The 24,055-nt window shown below is 45.3% G+C and overlaps 1 protein-coding gene across 3 annotated transcripts in view; it reads left to right on the top strand.

Moving 5' to 3' along the window:
* Window positions 1-23,575, top strand: part of CDRT4 (CMT1A duplicated region transcript 4) — a 40,107-nt gene extending 16,532 nt beyond the window's left edge. For 2 of the 3 annotated variants that reach the window (XM_082705794.1, XM_082705793.1), the window contains exons 2-4: window positions 7,115-7,196; window positions 19,691-19,765; window positions 21,477-23,575. In XM_082705794.1, the coding sequence (XP_082561920.1) occupies window positions 7,127-7,196; window positions 19,691-19,765; window positions 21,477-21,934 (603 nt within the window). In that variant the 5' untranslated portion in view covers window positions 7,115-7,126 and the 3' untranslated portion in view covers window positions 21,935-23,575. The remainder of the gene's footprint in view (window positions 1-7,114; window positions 7,197-19,690; window positions 19,766-21,476) is intronic. The other variant, XM_082705795.1, reaches the window with a different exon arrangement.
* Window positions 23,576-24,055: the final 480 nt, after the last annotated feature.

Below are 24,055 nucleotides of genomic sequence, written 5' to 3'. Positions count from 1 at the left end.
AGGCAACTTTCATAAGGGTTTGGATTTCATTCCAGGGTTATGTGGAAGCCCTCCAGGATGGATGTGAATGTGCGTGATTAGAAAGACCACTCTGGCTGCTGTGTGTATAAAATAAACAGTATGGCATTAGGAATAGAAGCAGGGAGTCCAGTTTGGAGGCTGTGTGAGTGTACTGGTGGTTATGGAGGCAGCACTGTAAATATTTAATCACGTGGATCCTGGTGCCCACGTCCAAATCCTGGATCCTCCACAAGAGGGAGGGCTTTGAGCAAGTCACTGAGGCTCTCTGTGCCGCCATTTTATCCTCTGTAAGAGGCCAAAATAGTAGCACTTAACTCCCAGTTTTGAAGGCTCAATGAGTTAATATATTTAAAACATGGAACCATGCTATGAGTTATTATTATTATTGTTATTAGTCATCATGATAACATGGAGACAAAACAATGGATTCAGGATATTTCTACAGGCTGCATTGACATGACTTGATGATACATTGGATCTTAAGGATGAAGGGGAGAGGAAAAAGACTCCTTAGTTTTTTTGGCAAAAGGTTTGTTTCGAGGGCTGTTTAGTAAAATGGGGAAGGCCGGGGAGGAGCAGGTCTTGGTGTGTGTGTGTGTTCAACCTCAGTGATGAACAGGGTAGTTCTGACCCATCCATAAAACATCCAAGAATTGATGTCTGGAAGGGTGTTTGATATATGAACCTGGAGTTGAGTGTTCATAGAGGCTCTGAGAAGAGCTCAGGGAAGCCTGGAGACACCCATGTGGGCGTTGTGGCGCAGCGATGGTGTTAGACTAGGAGGGTGTGCAGATAGATGAAGAGAAGGGCACCCAGGACAGAGCATGGAGCTCTCTCGCATTAAAGCTAAGCAGAGAAGCAGGATCTGGCAAGGATTCTTGGAGCGGTGGGCTGTGAGGCGGCAAAACTAGGAGAGAGAAGAAGTCTGAGAGCAGCCATTGGGATCTATTGCCGCCAACAAGTCAGACAAGCTTGTACTAAATGCCAAGTAGAGAACTGAATCTGGCAACATGGAGGTGATTTGCTGAATGGACAAACAAAATTTAACTTCATCAATTGGCCAGTTTATTTAAAAATCAACTGAATTAGGAAGTCTGGTTGTATCCCCTCCTTGATGGCCAACAAGGATTAACGGAGGGGGGAACTCAAAAGACAACAGAGCAGACAGCCTTCCACAAAGCCGGGTGGTTGTTGCCTCGTAAAAGATCCCACCTGTTTCATTGCTCAGGAGTAGAGAAGCGGCTCTCACCTCTTCTTCAAAATAAATTTTTTGGAAGCTACCAGGGACCCAACTGACATGAAAAAGTGTTTCTGACACTGGAATCAAAAATGTCCAGGGACACCACAGTTTGGCACAACTTTTCTGAATCTAGGAGCATGTTAAGACACTTTGTCTAAGCCTTTCCCAAAGCAGACCATTAACCTTTTAAATTAATCTTTTCCCTATTATTCAGTGAAATGTTGGCTGTCAGATCAGTGATTCTCACACCTTGGTGCCCATCAGCATTGGCTGAGGTCTCATTAGGGTTCAGGTGACTGGACATCATGCCACAGTTTCTGATGCAGCTGACTGGGGTAGGGCCAGAGAAATTGCATTGCTGACAAGCTCCTAGGTGATACCGCCATCACCGCAGCTGCTCTGGTCCCAGGAGCACCCTTCCCAACCCCTGGTCTGGTTTATATGCTCCCTGGCTTATATGGCGTCCCTCTTGTTCACCCAGTTCAGTAGGAGGCGCTCAATCCATATTAAGTGAGGGCATTAAATACCCTTTCTGTGGATCCCTTGGAGCTGAGGAGCAGGGTGAGTGTCATGGTCAGGATCAAGGACACAAGCTGTCCTGTGATTTGCTGCTCCCCTAAATTCCCCAGCAGTCCCGCCATGATGTCTCTCCTCAGACCTTCTGGGGGCAAAGTTGCCATCTAGGGCTCTCTGCGTTGTTCTCCTTGAGCTGTTCCTAACTTGCAGTTTCTGTCCTACACATTGTCAGAAAAGTTTTAGCAACTCGTTTCAAAACTGGATCTATGTGGGTGGAGATTAGGCAGAATTTGAGGCAGAGGGACACAGTGACACAAGTGATTTAACGTGTAACATCTTTCTTGGATCCATTATGCAGCCCCTGGGTGAAGCCAGTCCTTCCTCTCCACTCTCCAGAGCCAGGGGAGATGGGGTGGGGACTTGGCACAGGGCTTTGGGGAGATGGAATTAGTTAAGTCTTAGTCCAAGTGGGTTGAACACTGGTGGCCACATCCCATGGAGCACACACGTCTTCTGGTTAGTGGCACTGCACCCTCGCCGGGCAACAGAGCCTTCTTTCTTCCTCGAGGAAAAGTGCCCCTTTCACAGCCTGCCACAGGCAAAGGAAATGGAAAATCCCGGAGCATCCCAAGCCCCTCTTGTTTTCAAGGGCGCTTTGCCTCCTGAGCCTCTCCCAAGTTCAGGGACAGGACAGGGCCTTTGTAAGCAGGCTGGGGTCTGACAGGGAAGCGGTGAGTTCTGTAGCTGGAGGTGGTGGGCGTGTGGTGGTTGCCCATGTTTGCCCCGGGGGGGAGAGGCCCCACGTGCTGACCTCCCAGGCTTGACCACGTCTCAATCAGAACAGAGCTCCGGAGCCCCTCCTGGCCCTCCTGGGCCGTAGCCCCAAACAGAGCAGCATAGCGATGGCTTTTCTGAGAAGCTGCTGATCTCAACCCAGTCTCTACATTCCTGGATGATGAGGGAGGGATTCCAGTGTTTGCTTTGAACAATGTTTTCCTGTGTCTGAACCGACTGGGTGTTAAATTCTTCCAGATTTCTGGCTCCATGTTGCAACTCCAACGGGACAGAAACAGGTTTACAGCGGTTGGCAGGGGAGCAAAAGCAGGGTCCGTCTGGGCACCTTCTGCGTCTAGAATTTCCACTCGGTGGATGGAAAGACTTGTCAGCGCCAGGTCTGTGGGCTTTGGGCCTGGAGGGTTTGTTGTGGTCCCAACTCGGAGCCCGGCTTGTGCCTTTCACATTTCCCACCCTAGAGGGCAAAAGTTAGCTTTTCTTTCTCAAAACACAGCAGGGAGTGAGAACAAGCTGAGTTTTGAAGGTCAGGCCTTGCAGTGTTTTCTGTTAGTATAAACCCAGAAGTTGTGCTCATAAGGAATTCATTTGGTGGGATATTGGGAAACCGGAGCGCATTCCAGTTTCTGGGGCCTGCGGTATGAGGTTTCAGAGATCTGCAGGAGGACATAGCTGGACGGGAGACGGGAGACCCAAATCCTTAATTTTACACAGGGAAACTGAGGCAGAGAGACACCTAGAGACATGAGGGCTACAAAGTTGGACTGGAAGGAACTGTCCCCAACAGAGCTGAATGGATCTTTCAGAACCACAGGGGTTGGGGATTGTGGCAACTTGTAACTACTGGTATTACTTATTGCTTAGGAAGATGACCACAGGACCATATGTGGCCGTGGGAGACATTCGTCATTAAGTGTTGATAAGTCAATAGTTTTAAAGATAGAGCACTTCAGGAATCTAACTGGATTCATTTCAGGATAAAGGTGCTCTTCATTTCCACCAGCCACAATAAACAATGTCTTCATTCTTGTGTTCTGAGCTGATGAGCAATGCAGGGGGAACCCTCATGGGATCCCACAAGGACTTGCTCTCTGTAGAGTTCTTGGTGAAGCTTCGGCCTCTGGGCAGGTGCCTTTCATCCTGTTGAACTGGAACAGCTCAAATCCAAGTAAGGCGTGAGGCAGACGGTGACCTTGAAATTCACATCATTTTAGACCTTGTGTTTTGGGGCCCAGGAAACCTGCTCCTGGTTATTTTGTGTGTGTGTGTGTGTGTGTGTGTGTGTGTGTGTGTGTGTGTACATGTGTGTGCCTGTGCACGCACAAGCAGGAAAGAAAGATTGGTAGCAATCCTCCTGTCTTTAGGACAGAGGAAGAATCCCAAAGAGTATGTGTTGGGGTTGGATAAAATCGTTCCATGATAGAGCCTGACATTTTGATCTGGCTGCTCTTACAAAGCCATTTTTATGCCAAAGACCCTTTTACCTGATCTTAAAAAGAACACTGTACAATTTCAACTTCCTATATCTCTCAAATACCAAGCAAGGCAAGTGTCCCAGTACCATCTCTGAGCCCCCCTTCAACACCTTCCTCCATCCCTGACCCCCTGGCCACATTAGTATGTCTGCTGTGTCATAAATGGCCTGGTCAAAATTGCCTTTTACAGGATGGCTTTATTTCTGCAGTACTTTATAACTATATATTCTTACTTAGATACATTGTCTCCTTCCAGTAGAAATTGCCTAGTTCCCTAGAGAAGGGAGTGGGGTGATATAGTCATATCACTCCCACTGCTGGCGGTGTAGGAAGCTCTCTTCCCTCTTAGTTTCAGGGGCTCCATCTGGTAGGGGCCTTGTATCTCTTGCTGTGCAACAAATTACCCCACAGCTCAGTTGTAACAAACATCTATTATCTCGCAACTTCTGCTGGTCAAGAATCCAAGTGTAACGTAACTATGTCATGGTCTCTCCATGAGGGTGCAGTCATGGCTTTGGTGGGGCTGTGGTCCCATCTGAAAGCTCAACTGGGGGAGGATCTCCTTCCAGTCTCACTCACATGGTTATTGGCTATTGGCTACGAGGCTTCTCCATAGGGCAGCTCATCATATGGCAGCTGGCTTCTCTCAGAATGAACAAGAGAGAGCACAAGAGAGAGAGCATGCTCGAGATAGAAGCCGTGGTTTTTTGTAAGTTAACCTCTGAAGTGACATCCTGCCATTTTTCCATATTCTATTTGTTGGAAGGGAGTCTCTAGATGTAGCCCATACTCAAGGAGAGGGGATTTCATTAGGATGTGAATGCCAGGAGGGGCTCATTGGGGGCCATCTTGGAGGCTGCCTACCACAGGCCTTTGGGTCCTGTTGCTGCTGAGTCTGTTCAGCCTCTGGGCTTTGTCACCCCACTAGTTCTGATAAGTCAGTGGCTATGAGGGGTTAGGGGCAAAGAGCTTTGTGTTCATTCTTACTGCTCCTGAGAGGCTGGTACCCTCTCGTAATCGCCTTATTGAAGACTTCTCAGGGGCAAATGATTCTAAACTCCCAAACCAGATACACTTAAACTCCATTCTTCCATTTGATCCCACCTTCTCTCCAAGGAAAGCAGACAAGTCCAAGACAACCCTCTCTCGGTGGTCTTGGTCACTTATGAATAGAGCTCCACAACCCAGCAGCTTTCTCTGGAGTTCATCTAGTGCTCACCTTGGATGCCAGTGTTACTTGTTATTCTTGTTACCAAAATGAGCCCTGGTCATAAACCAAAGAATGAAATTTATACCATTAGTTCCGGATTCATTGTCTCCAACAGGAAAGCAGACTCAGAAAGATCTTTTTGGGTCATGAAATGCTTTTGCCTGAATTAATTGCATCACCCTAAACATGAATGGGACAGGACATTTCTCATCCTGGATGCAGGAAAACTGAGGTTCAGAAAGATTAAGTAACTTGCTCAAGACTGGACATACAGAAATGAAGCTGGATTTTTCAAACCAGTTCTCCCGACTCCAATTCTGTGCTCCACCCTGTGTCCCTTTTAAAGTTGTTTGCATACCTGAGTCTCCAGATTATTCCTACTGAGAATCTGGCGAGACTTCTTGGCCCAGTTTGCTCATTAAGTCATTCTAGACCAGGGCTGCAGTGACCTGAGAAGAGAAATAGAACCCATCTGGGACAGGGGATGTCAAAGCTGAAGTTTGCACTGTAGACATGGCTGGTGATTTTGGAGAGTTAACACAGTGTTTGTATATGCATGTGTGTACGTGTGTGTATGTGTATGTGTATGTGTATGTGTGTGTGTACTCTATGGGTGTTCTACTCGGGGTTATGTGTGTATGAGTGCATGTGAACACAGATGTCTCAGACCTGCCTGGGCTCAGAGATGATCTCTAGAGGGTGTCATTTTGGGGAGAAGAAGGTGTAACAAGGGTTGTCGGGACCTGAAAGTTGGGATGGGATGGGTGACATGTGGGGACAGCAGGATGGCAACAGTTGTATTGGTGGGTGCCCTGAGTCCATCCTCTGACCTCTCACTGCTCCAGTCTCTTCCCTGATCTTCAGCTTGGTTGTCCATTTTGAAGGAGACACATTTGGTTAATTTCTCCAGCCTGAAAATTGAACCACATTGCTTTGGCATTACGGAAAATATCTCAGTCCTGCCATCATGATGATGACCACAACCCAACCCAACCAGTGGGATCTTACCAATGGGACTAGGTCCCGTGCCCAGGGATTTCTCTGAATTATCTTATGACAAAACGCCTCATGGCCATCCAAGTGTAGTTCTTGTTACTGCCCCTTTTATAGAGATGAGCACGCAGAGATCAGGAGGTTGAAGTATCTTATTTCTGGTCACACAGCTAAGCAGCTGTGTGGACTGCCCTGAGCTCATGTTCTTCATTCTATGTCATACTTCACTGGGAACTATTGTGTAATACACAGCTTTGCCTTTTTAGGAACTATGGCTAATTCTCTTATCAGTTGCCCTCTTGAGATGTTGACGTACACAATGATATCACAGAAACACAACAAGAACAACAAGGAGAGAGCATGTCCTGTGGTGCTGCATGTGGGTGGACCTCAAAGGCCAGGCCTTTGTTGGGCAGAGGATGTCCACACAACACACTCCATGAGGGGCCTGTTCCCGGATCTTAAAAGCATTCGACACATCCCTCCTCCATGCCAAGGAGATACATTACAGCCCCCGTTGTTTAATTAAGTTTCTGACTCAACAGAAACTCCTTTTGTCAGAACTTCAAAATTTCCTGGCACGTTACCCACACATATTTTCGATGTGGACAGCAATGATGTGTCATTGTATACTACTTGTGTATATTTGTGCCTAGAAAGATTCATTGGAGACTAGTAACTAAATATTTCTCCCCAATTTCAGGAAACCCTTCCCTCCTCGACCTCTGGGGGATTGGCAGTTGCTATTTTCTCTTTCAACTGTAGGTAACAGTTTTCTATACATTCAACTGCCCACTTCCCCCAAAACTGTGCATATTAGTTATAATATGTTTTACAGGTTTACCTTTCTCATTCTATTTTTCTCAGAAACCTAGTTAAATGAACTGCACCAGAGACTTGCAAGAACTTCCAGGTGGGAGAAGGAAGGACAAGAAGAGATTAGAAAAAGGTAGGCAAGTTTGGCCTTAGAACTTGACCATAGTTAGTCTTCAAAGCAGGCGACGTGTGGTCTGGCAGTTGACTGGAAATTAAAGATCTTACTTCTGTGCTTTAAGAAACACAATGTAGGAAGGGAGAAAGATCCAGCTAAGTAACAGACAGTGAAACAAATGGCCCTGGTAGTTGATATACAAGAGGGTGCCGGGCTGACCAGCCTCCCAAGGGAAATGTCGCTGGACCAGCCCCTGGAAGGGAGACCAGTGGGGTGGGGGAGGTATTGGGAGGAGCATGCATCTAATTTATAATCATTCTGAGGAAAGAAAACATGCCCATGAAAAGGCAGTTACATCCAGCATCACAGATGGAAGATACCAGGTATGGCATTGGGTACAGGTGAGACCTGACCATGTCTGGTGGGAGCAGAGGGGACGGAGCACATCCTGGACCGGATAGGAATGCAAAGGTACGTTGAGAGAGAAAACAGAGTAGGGCTTGAGTTGGAATTGGGTACATTTAGGTCCTGTGAACTTTTTATATTAGTAAGGTTTCACTTAGCTTCTTCAGGAGACCGGAATCCTGGATGGCTTTGGCTCCAAGCGTTGCTCCTTCTGGGCACTTCCCATACAGTTTCTCATTTAATCTTTATCAAAATCCTGCGAGGGAAGTGTATCATTCCCATTTTATAGATGGGGAAACCCTAAGGCTCAGAGAGAGGGGACATGGTTGCCCACTTGGAAGTGATGGTGCTAGGACTTGAACCCAGCTCTTCCCATGAACCATTATCTGTTTGTCATATTTATCAGGGTGATGTTCCACCTTTGCCAATCAACCTTCTATAGTAGTAGCTCTTGTCAGGTTATTTAGTCCGTGGTTCCCTTTGTGTCCCCCTGCATGGGTGGGTAGCTGCCTGATATTTGGATTTCCAAAAATTCTTAGAAATTGCAGGGGCAATTTTTGTGGCAATTGCAGGAACATTCATTTATCTAACAATTTTGATCCAAGTGCCTGGGGACAGAGAAATGTGATGAATGAGATCCCTACTCTTATGGAACCAATCTGCTAGCTGGTTAAGAGAAAGTAAACAGATGAATAAATCATAGGATATATATAAGTTAGGGATGGTGTCATTCACAGAATTAAAATAGGAGATTTGGTAGTGATTGGTGGCTACTCTAGGTTGTCACAGAAGGCCTCGAAGAATTCACACTTAGGCTGGATCCTGACTCGTAAGAAGGAACTCAGAAAAAAGTGTATCCCAGGCAGAGGCTGGAGAAGGACGCTAACACGGGAACAAGCTTGGTGGGCTTGAGAAGAGGAGGAAGGGCCAGTGTGGCTCTGCAGGGAGTGGTAGGGGAGTGAAACTGGCTAAGGCCAGAAGGGTAGGTGGGGGCTAGATCAAGGAGAGATTTGTACACCAAGGTAAGGTATTTGCATTATATCTCAGATGGCAGGGGGAGCCATTGGGATATTGGAAGTGGAATGATTTAATCTGACTTATATTTAAAAATGATCACTCTGGGTCTTCTTTGAAGAGGGAATTTTAAGGGCATAAGAGTGGAAACAGGGAGACCAGTGAGCAGGTCTCCAGTGGTCCAGTGAATAGATGTTGATGTCTTGGACTAGGGTGGAGATGTAAAGAAGTTACATAATGGCAGAGTGAACGGGGAGAAGATAACGAATTGGACGTACTAAGTGAAGAAGCAAGAGGAATCAAAGACAACCTTGACATTTTTGAATTGAGTGATTTGGCGATCGATGAAAAAGACTAGAGAGGAGCATTTTAGGGAATAAGGTGGAGAGTTGTATCTGAATCACGACGAGTTTGAGGTCCTATTAGACATACAAATGACAACGTCGAGTTGGCAGTTAGATATATATGTTTGGTCTTTGAGGAAGGGGTCAGGTTAGTGGTAAGATTTGGCAATGAGCTTTGAGGCCACAGAACTCATTGATGTCATCCTGGGAACAAGTGGAGTTACAAAAAGAGAAATGAGCCCAGAAAACATCAGTGGAATCTGAAAATGAGGGTGACAAGTGAAATGGGAGGAAATCAGGTCTGTATGATGTCACGGAAGCCAAGTAGGAAGATGTTTCAAGGACACAAGGACACTAGAGGGTGGTCAACTCTTACCCATTTTTGGAAGACAAGAGGGGGAGGAGTCTGGAGTGCAGTGGAGAGATGTTTTTTGATAAGAATGTGAACCCTTTATCCATCGTAGTTGGAGGGAAGGCAGTGTTCATGTCTCATTCGTGAGATGATGAGGAGACCACTATTGATAATGGGGTGATGATGGTACAAAGAAGCCAGTATGCCAGAAACTGAAGTTGCCAGCAGCTGAAGGGCAGAGGCTGGCAACAACCAGGTGGTATGGAGTGGTATGGTCTGATAGGATGAGCTTCAAAGGAGAAAGGAGGAAAATGGTTTGAGAATGGCAGTGGGGAGTAAGGAAGATGAATACCATCCTCCAGGTCCAGAAACTTTTGGGTCCTCAGGGGAAAAACAGCCCTCCCTCGAGAGAAGAGAGGGCATGCCCTTTGGTGATGATCCAACAAAGCATCTGTTGCAGAAAAGTCCCAGGGATGTATAGGGGTGGGGGTATCTCCACATTTCAGCTTCTCATCCTCAGCTTTTCAGATTTTGAGCACAGTTTTATCAGTTTACTTAAGGCTCCAAATGAATCCAACACCTTTTGATCCCTGACAATTTTCTTCATGTAAACGTTGTAAATGCTATTTATAACAGGGTCATGTTTGCCTTCTGCCAAGAACACAGGGGAAGGACAGATGTGCTCCCTGGGAGGGTTAGGAAAGATTTCTCTGAGTGGTTGAGTTATGCTCTGGTTTTTGGGGGACATGCAGCTCCCCAAAGTGGAGAGTGAGAAGAAGGCTGAGGACAAAGGCAGTGGTACATGTCTAGGACTTGGCCAGTGTGGGGGAATAGGGAGGAGTTGAGTGCACATGTGTCTATAAGTTTGTGTGCAGGGGAGAATCATAGTGATAGGAACCTGGATTGGAGGCTTTTCTGGGACCGAATTTTAAGAAAGGGGCATTCTTGGAAATAGGTAGTCAATTATTTTGAACAGAAGTGTGACACCATCAGAACCTCCTCAGTTGTTTTTCTCTCATTAGAATGTCATGCCTGGAGTAGTGCTCGAATAAGCCCTCAGTAAATATTTGTGGAATGGATGAGTGAATATATTTATAAATGATAATTCTTATGGCCACCATATGGAGGATAAGCAAGAGAGAAAAAGAATAGGGGTGGGAAGACATTTAGAGAACAGAGCCTGAATTCAGGGTACGAGAGGGTAGGCAGAATTGAGTTTCTACGTTGAGTCTCAGGAAGGATGGTGATGTCATTGACAGATACCAGGCATGGAGATGGAGGAGATGTTTGTGGAAGTATAGATGTAATAGCAGATACTGACTTAGTTTCAAACAGATGAAAGACAAAACACTTAGAGAAACTTGTTTAATATGCTGTTAGAAATAAGAATCTATTCTCAGAAGAGAGATGGGTTCTAGGAACATGTTTTGGTTAACTATCAAGGTCCTAGTGGTACCAAAGTGGTAGAGTGATATGGTTTTGGGGAAGTGATTTTGACCACACTCAATGGAAAATGATTAATAATTCAGGATGCCAATATAATAATTTATAATGGGACATATACCTGAGTAATTTGGTATGTCAATTTTCAGAAGATGGCTGAGTCAACAAGAGCAAAAGGGACCACTTTCATCAACCCATATAACCAGCGAAACCCCCTCCCCCCTTTCTATTTAGTCACTTTTTGGAGAACAAATATGGATGTTTCCAAGTTCCTGGCACCCTCCCCTTTTGCACGTTGCTGGAAGAAACTTGAGAACTTTGGAAGGATCTTTTTCATACTTCCTTGCTTTCTCACTAGAAAATATGGCACACAATTTGACAATTTCTTGATGACTCAGGGACTTTATCAAGAATATATATGATCTCAGTTGGGAGCAATATTGCTGGGATGGTCTCATTACCGCTGGAGGGTGGAATGGGGAGTTGGAATTGGTGGCCCTTCACTAAAAGGTTCATGCTCTTTGTCCTTTTCTGGGGAATTGGTTTGCTTTTTGAGGTTCTTTGGTTCCTTCCACGGTCACCCAGTGTCTTGACAGTTGGCTGGGATATTTTGTACCTTCTTTGTTTGGAGACAGTTGTTGACTGGCTTTCATTTGGCTCCTACACTTTGAGCTCTAGGCACCATACCTGGAAAATTTAGAGTATTTTTCATTGATCTCATTGCTAGCTCCTTGATAACACATATAGTCTTAAAGCATTGCAGCTTGTGGGCGGCTTTTGGGGAACAACTTACCCATGCACAGCTGGTCTTGTCCCCAAGGGAGCTGATTCTTTTTGACTTCTCTCCTGACCCTTCCAGATGGGGTGGTGGGTCAGAAGGAAGAGTTTAGCTACAGTTCTGCCTGAAGTCGGCCTCATTTTGGCACTGGGAGCAGTCACTCCCAGATTTTGTATTACTTTCTGACCTTGTCATCATGGGTTGTGCTCCAGTGAACGACAGACCTAGGAGATGGTAGGACCCCTAGAGACTATAGCCACAAATATCCCAATTGCTCTTTGTCCATGAAGACAGGGGAGCAGGGAGGACACAAATCACCTCTCAGCATTGAGAGGAGAGTGGTTTTGGCAGTACTAAGATCTTTGGGAGACTAAAACCCAGCAGCCAACATTTATTTCCTGAGCACCTTGCTATAGAAGGGCACCAATGAATTCCCCATTTAAAAGACACTGCCATCACTTACAGCAGCTAAAATTGGAACACCTTAAAATCCCCAAATGCAGGCATGATTCATAATAGGTCATTCACTTGATGGATTACGAAGCAGCCTCTAAAATAACCATGAGGACTTTAAGAACATGAGAAAATACAATCTTTAAAATTTTTAAAAAAATTTTTTATTAACATATAATTTATTAGTAGCCCCAGGGTCTGTGAATCGCCAGGTTTACACCCTTCACAGCACTCACGATAGCACATTACCTTCCCCAATGTCCATAACACCACCACCCTCTCCCTACCCCCTCCCACCGCAACCCTCAGTTTGTTTTGTGAGATTAAGAGTGTCTTATGGTCAATCAGAGAAAGACAACTACCATATGCTCTCCCTGATATGAGGAAGTTGAGAGGCAACGTGGGGGGTTTGGGAGATAAGAAAAGAAAAGAACTGAAACAAGATGGGATCAGGAGGGAGACAGACCATAAGAGACTCTTAATCTCGCAAAACAAACTGAGGGTTGTGGTGGGAGGGGGTAGGGAGAGGGTGTTGGGTTTACGGACACTGGGGAAGGTAATGTGCTATGGTGAGTGCTGTGAAGGGTGTAAACCTGGTGATTCACAGACCTGTACCCCTGGGGCTAATAATACATTATATGTTAATTAAAAAAGTAAAATAAAAAAGATAAAAAAAATTAAAAAAAATTAAAAAAAAAAGTCTTATGGTTTGTCTCCCTCCCAATCCCATCTTGCCTCATTTGAAAAAATACAAACTTCATGTTAGGACAAAAAGGATGGATTTAGAAGGATGTGTACATCCTGTGGCCATCACCATGTAAGCCAAGAACAGGAGTGCTCAAATAAATGTTGTGTATTGGCAAACAGGATTGTGAAATTAAAAAAAGAATATTTTCCAAACTTTCTACAGTGCTGGTGTATGATCTCTTTTACGAGATCACATGTAAATAAAAACAGCAAGATGCAACTGGCCATCACTGACAGGACACACGCCTTGAATTGCTTTTTTAAGAAAGGTGATGATTTGTTCTGATTCCTCCCCACAGTCTGCCAGTGCACGAGGGGGCTGGCCGCATTCAGGAAGGAGTATGGGACTATGCTAATCAGATAGAACTACCTTAGCACAGTACTGAAATTAGCCTCCTTAACCCAACGGTCCACCAGTAATAGCACTGAGTATCCATCTTCAAAGCTCTCCATCCTTGGCCTCGGTCCCAAACATCACCTCTTCCTTTTGCTTCATTTCCATTTTGTGAGTTGTGTTAGGACCGAGGTTGTCGCTGAGTATGAGCAAGGGGATCTGGGACAAAGCACAGTCAATCTCTCAGTTTCCAGGAGGACGATTTGTTGGGATTGTGGTGTAGGTAGGGACAACTCAATCGCCAGGCGTTTTGAAAATTTTGATTTAATTATAATTCAGAGTTGTCTGTGACCCAAGGGCTGGGTGCAAGCCACGGGCGATGAGTGGATTTTCTCACATGCTGGCACGAACTGGGGTGATTATGTGATGCTACGGACGTACTGTCAATAGGCTGATGGAACAATTGAATCCTATAGAAGGCAGCTACTTTAGTGTTTTGCTTCAAGGCCATGTCTCAAATGCAACTCACCTTCTTCAAAACAAACGCTGGCCTGGGTTTCTAGTGCTCTGAGCATTTCCAAAGGGGGTGGCCTGGCCCATTGAGGGAGGCCAGTCCTGGGAAATGCCTGCCTGTTTCCCCCATGTGTTACATAGGTTCACAATGCTCCATTGTTCCCGTGAAGCAGGACTTCCTTTCTCTGATTGATTAAACATCGCGGGGCCCACATTTTCATAGTCCCACGGCTCATGAGCCAGCTTCCAGGCAGAGGGAGGGTCTCTGTGCACAAACTGCTGACAGCCTTCCATATTTGGTTTCCTGAAGAGGAAATTATAAGACTATTTCTCGCTGCCTGTTTTTCCACATCTGTCCTACCTGTCTAGCTTATCCAGGCACAGGTGTCCCCAGAATGTCCATGAAAGGAAAGGTTGAAAAGCTCTTCTCCTCGGATTATGCCTGTTTGGCTTGTTCTGGAAATTTGATGTTAAGATTAGGAACTTGAGCTACAGATAACATGTCCGCATGTGCTTTGTGCCTAATGGGTCTTCATATTACATCTTAAGATGGATATTTTAATATTTATGACTGAGTAGACCTTGGGTTAGATATAAAATTCAGATCCGTGGCTCTGCTGGATAGGTATACAATGGCCTGTGATTCTTCCTGTAGTGAATTTGTAAAGTGTTCCTTCAGCCAGCTCAGCACTGTGGTTCATACGCAGAAAGGATACCATTTGGAAATAGCCTCTATGATCCGCAAATTGGAAGAACAATGTGGACCCTGAGCACACCACTCAACATTTGACAACACTGAGGCTGGCATTTAAACCATGCCTGCCGGCCAGCATTTCCCTTGCCTTCCAAGGCTCAGCCCAAACACATCTTCTCTTCTCCAATCTGTTGTTTGACATCTCTCCTCACCCAGGCTGAGCTAGGAAGCTTGTGATCTGCCCTGTTCAAGGGGCTGCGAATTCCTTGAGCCAAGGCTATGCCCAGTTCTGCTTTGTGTCTCCAGCCCTCACTGCAGTATCTGGAATATGGGGCTGCTCAGTGACCCTCTGCAGAGTGCCTCCTGGGGCTTGCCTTGACCTCTGCACAGAGACTTTTCTGTTTTCTGTTTTTTTTTTTTTTCTTGAGGATGAATAAGACTGATGAAGGATTATTCTTGTTTGATTTGTTATTGGCAGAGAAAACAGATCTGCCTTGTAGGCCTTTGACATTGAGGAGAAATGACCCCAAAGCAAAGGGTGAACGTGGAGAATTCATAAGGTGTTTTGGGTGAGCACAACCCGCACACATTAAAGGTGTAGTGCTTGGAACTCGGTGTTGAATGCATGCCCGTGTGAATGAATTGAAATCGCTTGGCCATAGGTACTCGGACTTTATTTCCACTCCGTCTCTCTCAAGGCACATGCATAACCGTTAGAGAAAATGTGTAGAGAACAGATGCATTTTCCAGAAGCAGTGTATCCCCCTCCGACCCACCATAAATGGTGATTCAGTAACACCAGGTCTGTGTTTAGATGTTGGGCAATTCTGAATAAACTCCCACCTCCCCACCCTAGATGTAGTTAGAGACAGTTGCTTCCCCCAGAGAGAGGCATGGTCTATATCAGAACATGCTGACAGCTACCAATTAAGCTGTCCATCAGGTACAACTTAACAGAGTGCAGTAATGGGCTTGTTTCTCCTCTCCTTGGAGTCTGGAGTGTATGTGTTCGGGGAGAATAGCAAGTGGGCCAGCATATTGCTGCATATAGAGAGGGGGAGACTAGCTTGCCTTTCCCCACTCTCACTCTCTCTTAACAGTTCTAGGTTTCCCTATGTACCCCATATCAGTGTCCTTAAAGACACATCAAACCATTATAATGTGTGTATCCCCCTGGAGCTGAACGGGTAGAGGTAAGACTATGACAAGGGTTTCCATAACATCCATGGGATGGGGTAGAGTAGTGAGATGGAGACAGTCATGATGAGGCAGGGTTAATGGGAAGCTTGTTGGATGTGCACTGTATGTCCCTGGAATGCAGGAGGTCAGAGCAGGCATTTGGCTTATAAGAGGGGGGCTGTCTGTGTCTCTTGGGCAGGCCACTTAGGATGGACACCAACACATCCACCGCACACTGTACCAAGTTGATTTCTGCCCAGGAACATTTCTGCTGATCTTAGAGATAAACCTTCCAAGATGCTAATAACCTAAGTAGCCACTTCCTCTTCAGCCAAAATAAATGAAGAGTAGCCAGAGGGCAGAAAAGGAAACAGAGGGCAGGGGAGGATATGCGAGGTGTGGGGGTAGAGAGCAGGCAGAGGTGAAACAACACCCCACATCAGTTTCCTGTTTGGGAAATTGTTCTCCTTCTGGGGCCAGACACGACTCTTGGGTGTGGCTCAAGGAGAGGAGTGGGAGATGAGAGGTAAGCAAGATGAGATGCCTGCAGTGTGGAGCAGGGGCGAGAGGAGATAGGCTGAAAAGAGGAAAATAGATCTAGCTTCCAATGGAGCACAAGGCCCTCACGTTGGCTTGTTCTTGGTGCGGACTCCTTTGCAGGACTGAGTTTCTGAGGCTGGTTTCAGTGGAAGGGCGTCATTGAAGATCTGGCTATACCTTGAGCAAGTTCATCCTTTCGTCCTCTTATGTTATCGCTGTGTCTGATGCTCAGAGTTCCACAACAAGGATGCTTTAGAATCCACAAAGATTGCTTTAGAATCCATGCAAATGTTTACTGGTTACGAGTTCCATGATATGCTCTATCCAGTGTTTGGATGGATGGGTGGATGGATGAAGTCCTGGTCAAATGAGATGAGGGGGTATTGCATAGCGATGTCCCTTTTGGAAGGTAAAAGGGCAAGGTAGCATATTACAGGCTCTTGAGAAGTTCCTGCACTAAAGGAATTTATTGAACAGGTCATTCTTCAAACTTCCCTGACTGAGGCATGCCTGCTCTGTTCCTTGGATTAAACAATCTATGTAGCCTTACAGGGTGGCTCTTTTTCCCCACTCTTTAAGTGTAACACCAATTAATGTCTTGAGAGATTCTTGCATTCTATGGGACATGGTTTAGGAAACACTGGATTAAGATAATGTTTTGCCCTTCATGAGCGTGCAAAGAGCATTACTTCCACAGCATTAGTGGGCTAGAAAGTCTGAGTGGGGTTGACTTGTGTCAATGCACTCATCCATCAGTCCTGCCTGGAATCCACAAAATCCCTTTGCAAGATGGTTTCCTGAGATAAGGATGCAGCTTGTGGCCACAGACAGAGGGTGAGATTTAGCTTTGGATGAGAATGCTATTCACAGCCAGTTTTCTTAGCTCAGTACTTAAAGGCTCTGGCTGTCCTTTGATCCAAGTAAATTCTGGTATTGGCAGGTAGTAGTGGAAATGCACTTTTAAATATTTAAAGGCCACTGACTTTTAGTACCATGTATATTTATACATATATATCCAAGGATCCTTCAATGAAAGTATCTCTTAAAATTGCAAAAGGACTAAATGATCCCCCAAACCTGTTTCCTATTTCTAAGTAATGAATACCCTACAAATCGTCAGTGTTTCTTGATTTGGTTCCTAGAACAGTGGTTCCCAACTTTGCTGCATACTAGAACCAAACTTTTAAATTCTGATGGCTGCATTCCATTCCATTCTAACTAAATCACAGTGCTGCAGGTAGGAACCAGACATATGAATTTTTAAAAGATCCCTGGTAATTCCAATATGCAGTAAAGTTGGAGGACTGCTGGTTTAGAAGCACTTTAGTTTCTGGACAGTTTGTTATTACAACCATAACCTCTGTGAGAAGAACAGAGCAGAGAGATAACGGAGGTCCTAAGACATTAAGGAACACGATCAGGGTCACAAATCTGTGACAGATTCTAGGTAAGTGTCACTCCTTTGAATTTATTTAAGGCAAGGGCAGCATATCAGATGAGGTTCTGGAAATGGTGGGACAAGAGATGGGTTGGGGTGCGAAGGGCTGGGCTTGAAAACCCAGTGGATTGAACATAAGCCTTTGTGCCTGTAGGAGAAACAAGAAACCCACTTCAATGTTATGCCTCCTGCCCCTCCCATCAATGCTGTTTCTGTCTGTAGACTGCTGGTTTGCATTTCATTTATAGGGAGACAAAAATGGAACCTTTGTGCCAGAGTTGAAGGAAATTATAAAAGCCCACAGCTTGTCTTCAGACTTAATGTCAACTATTTTTCTCCTTTATTTTCAAACAAACAAACAAGTCCTCCCCATGAGTTCTGAGGCCGTCTCAAACATTCCCTGCCTTGGGTTTGTAGTTTCCTGGTTCCTGCATCAGCAGGTATAGCAAAAACCTACCACTCTGTAGAATTGTTTAAGAGCCACAGAAGACTCTTGTAGGGGGTCCTGTGAGATATGGTGAGAGGCTTTGGACACGATGTTGGGTTATGTGAATGCACGTGGGCATTGAAACAAATGGTTTGCTAAGAACTGAGCCTCTTTGAGGCTTTGGGGTTTATTAGCTAGAAACTTAGATGCAAGGATAAAAAGCCTTATCCAACCCCCCCACCCAAATATAATGAATTCAAAACATTTCCCCATCATCTGGTACGATGGATGAATCCTATCATACATTTCCAAAAGTTCTGCCGCATGGCAGATAAATCAAGAAATCTCTTCCTTTGGAGGTGAACAGTTGTGCTGAGTGAGCCCTGGGGTGACAATCTCTTCATTACTGGGGACTTGGGATGAGTGGTTTGCAATCCTGAGATCCATGGTCGGCCTTCGAAGGAGATACAGAACTTTCTTTTTTTGTTGTTCATTATTACCTGAAGCTGTAGGCTAGAGGTCCATGTGAACATTATTCTTCTCTAACCTCAGAAAAATGATACTGTGCATTCTCCTAAAAATGTGTTGTCATGAAAGATTGCCACTAAAGACAGAACAGTAGGGACTTCATAAGGCCTGGATCTGAGCAGGTTTGACAAAAAGTAACTTTTTTTAAAAAAAGAGTATGAATAAATGTTTAGGGTGCACTATCCTTTGTTAAGTGTGTTATAATAAAATGTTGACATTGGGAATAACTTACTTTAGAAATATAGTGGGATTTAAGGTTGGCCATGTCAGTCACATACTTCCTTGGTTAGGAGGAAAAAAATAGGTGGGAAACCTGGGAATTTGCTTATCTCAGGGGAATGTTTCACACACCAGCAAGTCAACCCCTGCAGATGCTGCTGCAGAAAGAAACGCCTGGGATCATTATTCAGTTAAAGCAGCATTTACTCAGTGTGTGGTTCTCAGACCAGCAGCCTCCCCTGAGAGCTTCTTAGAAATGCACATTCCCAGGTCTCCCAAGCAGATCTACTGAGTCAGAATCAGACCAGCAGCCTCCCCTGGCATGCTGAGTCAGAGTCGCGGGGTGGGCAGGCCAAGCTGTCTGCTTGAACAAGCTCTCCAGGCAATGTTAGTCTTCACTGAAGTTTGAGAAGCCCTGCTCTACACTGGAGGTTCTTCAAGTGTGATCTCCTGACCCATAGCACCAGCATCACCTGGGAACTTAGGAAAAACCGTCTGAGACTTTTCTCACTGGACATTCACAGGTGTTGGTAGAAATGTTCCATGGCATTTCAAATATTCAAGGTCCACAGAGATGGCCAGACAGAACTTACAATAAATAACGAATGCTTGGCTAAAAATTCCGAGATGCACATTTTCTAGTCTTAAACTGGAAAGGACCTACAGAGACCTCCTGGATCTGTTTCCTGTGACTAGGGGTTAATAATAAAACCTCACAGATGGTCAACATTTTCCTCCCCACTAACGATTTGGAACGTTGATTGTCGAATCAGGAACTCTGGAGTTGGGGCTCTGCACTCAGGGTCTTAACAAGCCCTCTAGACAGGTGCATCCTACAGTTTGAGGACCACTAGACCACACTTCCCATCAAACTGCCCACGGGTGTGACCACCTCCCCCGAAATGCTGGCTGAGAAGTGCATCCAGGAGACAGAAGCTTGGCCCAGTAACATGACCATGCATGGATGCTGGTAGAGAAAATGATGTTTATTTTGACCTCTTGTGTTGAGCCCATGTAGCCCCTCCCCAGCTCCGTGGAAAGTGCGTGCTCTTCTCTCAGTTCACTCTGTGCTAGTCCTGGCTAACAAGTGTTATTGTCCCCAAGGTCTTTGGGCCTTCGATGTGAAGAACTCTTTAGTGATGGAGGTGATCGATGCACGAAAGATAAAGACAGAAGAAGGTAGGGCTTGGGACCTTAGCAATGGGAGCTCCTGCTGCGAGCTGAGGGCTAAAGCTGAGAGATCTGGGGGTGGGGAGACATAGAGGTGGGGCTCAGGGTGGCCACTTTTGTTATGCAGGTAGAAAGTATACAGCATGTCTGGGAGATGAAGGAGGAGTTGTTGATAATTTTGTTCCAGACAAATATAGTTTCACCTCTGCCACACATGAGCAAATGCCTCAACCTGCAAGATACTTTGTATTTTTTTTTTAAACTTTATTTTTAAGTAATCTCCATGGACACAACCTGGGGCTTGAACTCACAACTCCTAGACCAAGAGTCTTGTGCATACTCTACTGACTGAGCTATCCAGGCGCCCTGAGATCTTGGCATTTTGCATTTGCTTGGAGGAGACGAAGATGAACCATCGAGTCTGCATTTGGAAGCTTCGATGTGCATTTTTTTTTCTTTTCGTGAGAGGTGATGTCACACATCTTGCCTTAGGCAGAATAATATGCAACTTTTGCAGGGAAATGAAGCCTTTCAAAACACATTCTTTACTGACAGATCTGTCCCTAGGTGAGCTCTGGCTCCTGAATGTCCACAAGGCAGCCTGGGAATAACTGTATGATCTGTATTTTCTCTGATTATGCCCAATGATAGTGTTTTTCACAGAATTTACATTGAAGATGGCAAGATCAACCTTTTAACTTCCTTGCCTCCCAAACCCCTATTGAAAAAGTATGACCAGAGTATGCACCATCTGAGAAAACAAGGAATGTAGCACCATCAGGAGAGAAATCATGAGGCATTTCTGCTAGACAGAGTGAAGTTGTGGAGGGAGGGAATGACCTTCCCATGATTTGGTATCCACAAAGGAAGAAGCTTGTTAAACTCATAAATAGAATTTTCTAAGAAAGCCTTCCTACCCCAAATACTCAAAACTTCTGGCCAGAACTATAGTGAAAAGCTTATAGATTTCTGAGCCCGTTCGATTTGAGTTCAAACCCACTGTTCACTAGTTAGGCAAGCTGGTTGGCCTCGAGCTCATCCTCAGTTAACTGGGGGACTAAACAAAATAGTACAGGAGAGGAGACATAGCCAAAATGTTCATAGTTACCATTTACTGAGTATTATGTGCCAGGTACGGTGCAAAAAGCTTTACATTTCCTTTAACCCACAAAAGGCTCTATGAAATTGATTATATTCTAACCACGATTTTGCACCGAAAGCAACTAAGGTTTAAAAAGGCTAAGGGGTTCCTCAGGTTCACAGGGATTGCATGGGTATATAGAAGGAATTTGGGCTCAACCAATCTCATCGCAGAGCCCATGTTTTTAGGCCCTAAGCTGAACCATTCCAAGCCCTTAAAATATATTGCTTTATTTAATCCTTACAGTGGCCTCTTGGTAACCACTTTTGTTGGTGGAAAAGAAATAGAAGTCCAGAGTGTAAACAGTTTAATATTATGCAAAGGTCGGAAGCCCAGCCTGCTGGACTCCCAAGTTTCCCACCCTTTACCACCATGCTGTTTTTTAATTGATATACCCTATGGAATGTCATTCAATCTCCCATCTTTGGCTTTGATTTTATTCTCACTGAATACAAGGGGTATAAGACCAATTATGCATGATGGGGAAAAGTTCAAAACGTGGTCCTAAGACCCCCTAGTTCTTTGAAGATTATTGTAGACAAGCTCCTGTAAATCACCTGTCTTTTTCTTTGCTGGTAGAACTCACAGAGAACATTGGGCTTCCCCTGTGTGTGCTTGAGAAACACAATCCTTGGCCAGCCTATGTGACATATGTGTCCCCGATGGTGAAGAGACTCATTGAGAAAAGCAAAGCTAGAGATCTGGAATATGCGCAGGCCCTCGAGGAAAGCCAACCGTCATCAAGGCAGAACAAGCTGGCCAGCATCACGCAGCTGAAAAGGAAAAAGTCATCTAAGGGCCCTGGAAACTTGATGTTGAAGGACATGAGGTCAGAGACCATGTTATCAGTGTGGAGCTCTTACTCTGTTCCGGCCACTGGTCCCACCGCTATGCCAGAGCCAAGGCACTTCCATACGGATTCCAGAGAAAATCCCACTGCAAACTATAACAAGATCATCTTCTCTCGAAAACCCATGATGAGGCTGCTTCCGTACAGCTCCCTGCTAGTCAGCAAAGAGAAACATTCAAGTGTTTAGCAGGGAGCTCCTGCAGTCATCCCTCCACCCCTCCACCAAGATGGCACAGTAATTAAGCTCCATGTGCTGTAAATTTCCCTATGTCCTTTAAATGTGAACTTGTCCCTGCTTGTGCAGAGGTTGGCTGAGATAAACCAGATCTGAATGTGGGCCGTGGATGGGCAGGTATACCCCCTCCAGCATCACAGTCTGATGGGGTTGGGAAACCCCACACCCCAGTTCCTGCCATATATGCTTAGAACCTAACTGAGGTTGAATGAGTTCCCGTCCAGGCAGGACACAGAAACCACACCGGTTACTATACCAGAGGTAATCCAATAGAAAGAATTACTAACCAGGTAACTGGAAAGGGGGGACGAGAACCCAATGGTATTAGTGGAGGTAGCCACCTGCAAGGAAGCAGGTTTCCCAAGGCTGGGGGAGCAAAGGCAAGATATTGGATTTATTAAAAGTTAGGCACTTGGAGAGTGGGCATGTGGGCTCAATTTCAGATTTTTGAGACTGGGCAGGATGGGGGATACTCCTCAGTGGCTTCTGGTGTCCTTGAGCTTGGAGGAAATTTCCAGCAGGGAGGGTATCTCAGTCTCTGTGTAGGGGAAGCTCTTTGGCTGAAGTTGATTCTGTGATGGTGGAGAAAACCAAAAAACTGGGCTCAAATGCTTCTGGAAGGAATTGACCCTGCCCGAGAGAACAAGAAGCGTTGCCAGTGGAAACAGACAGGGACAGGAAGCCAGCAGAGGGGTAAACAGGAAGCAAACCAGGAGAGAATTCCTTCCTCCCCTTCCAGCCTCAAAGCTCCCCCTCACTGCCCCATACCCCCTATGGGCAGAACCTATCAGGGAGGAAAGCAGGAATGTGGTTTGCAGAATCCTGAATGCCAACATCTCAGTGTTGGATGAAAGGATAGACTTGAAGCCAGGAATACATTAGCTTCAAAACTAGCACTCTGGTGTTCTGAGTGAGCCTACCTTGTTCCACCAGGCACCTGAACTTGGAATTGAGATGTTTACTCCGTGGTGGGTTTACAAAGCGGCAGTGGGGGCGTGAGTGTCCCCTGCTGAGAAATGGAGGATTTCCTCCCCTGTACTACTTTAAGGTTTGCCTTGTGGAGTCGAGTTGGCAGGGGAGAAGTTCCTGGCTGAACCCCAGCTGTAATTTGTCAGACCACACTTAGCATTGGTCCATCCGTGCTCTGGGCAGTTCCCAATTGGCCCCAAAGCAAGTGATGTTAAACAGTCTCAAAGCGGACAGGCTTTGTCTTTAGATGCAAGGGGAATCTGGTTATGAGAGGGAGACCTAGCTGATCTCACGACCGGGGTTTATCTATTGACTATAGCATGCCTCCATTGGTAGCTTCTCCTGAATTTCTGTATTTACATTCGTGAAGCAGTTGATACCCATCTTGCTTCCCTAACAGACATGTAGAGGCAAGTTGCTATAAATGCCATTTGAAGAAGTCAAGTTTGCCCTACACATGCATTCTCTCCATACAGGAATCTTGCAGAAATTTTAGCACTCACCTCTGGCTGCTGTGAGTAGCGTTGGGACAGCTTCACAAATTAGAAGCCCTGGACCCATTCCTGGGTTGCCAGGTCTTGGCCAGAATGAATTCTTGCAAAAATATAGGCGGTTTCCAGTGAATGTGAATGACTGTATTTCGTGTCCGTGGATCATTTATAGACATGGAAGCAGGTGGTAAATTCCTCCCAATAAGAATTTTTCTCTCTCCTCTCCTTTCATGGGATTTTAAAGCCAGAGTATATTTTGGGTAGATTTGGGAGTAGATTTGCCTGTTCTGGGAGCACAGGGATGTCTCTCAGGTTCTCATGAACAAAGCTAGTCTCAGCAAATGTCCAGCATTGAGTGTTAAAGTTTATCGAGATTTGGGATTATTTCTTCCAATCCCTCTTTGAGGGCAAAGCAGTTACTCCTTTTTATTTTTTAAGTTTTTTTTTTTTTTAGGTGTTTAATAGTTTTTACAGAAGTATCTGTATATTCTCTAAATTAAAACGATGGTTTTACAGGTAACTGTTTAGATTGAATTAATTCCCAACCTATTATAACAACAGAAACACGAGTGGAAGGACATTATTAACACCTTACGTTGTGATGAAATTGCTT

The sequence above is a fragment of the Mustela nivalis genome (assembly GCF_964662115.1).
Source record: "Mustela nivalis genome assembly, chromosome: 17".
Taxonomy (NCBI): domain Eukaryota; kingdom Metazoa; phylum Chordata; class Mammalia; order Carnivora; family Mustelidae; genus Mustela; species Mustela nivalis.
The sequence above is the reverse complement of the archived record's forward strand: the minus strand, read 5'-3'. Positions and strand labels throughout refer to the sequence as shown.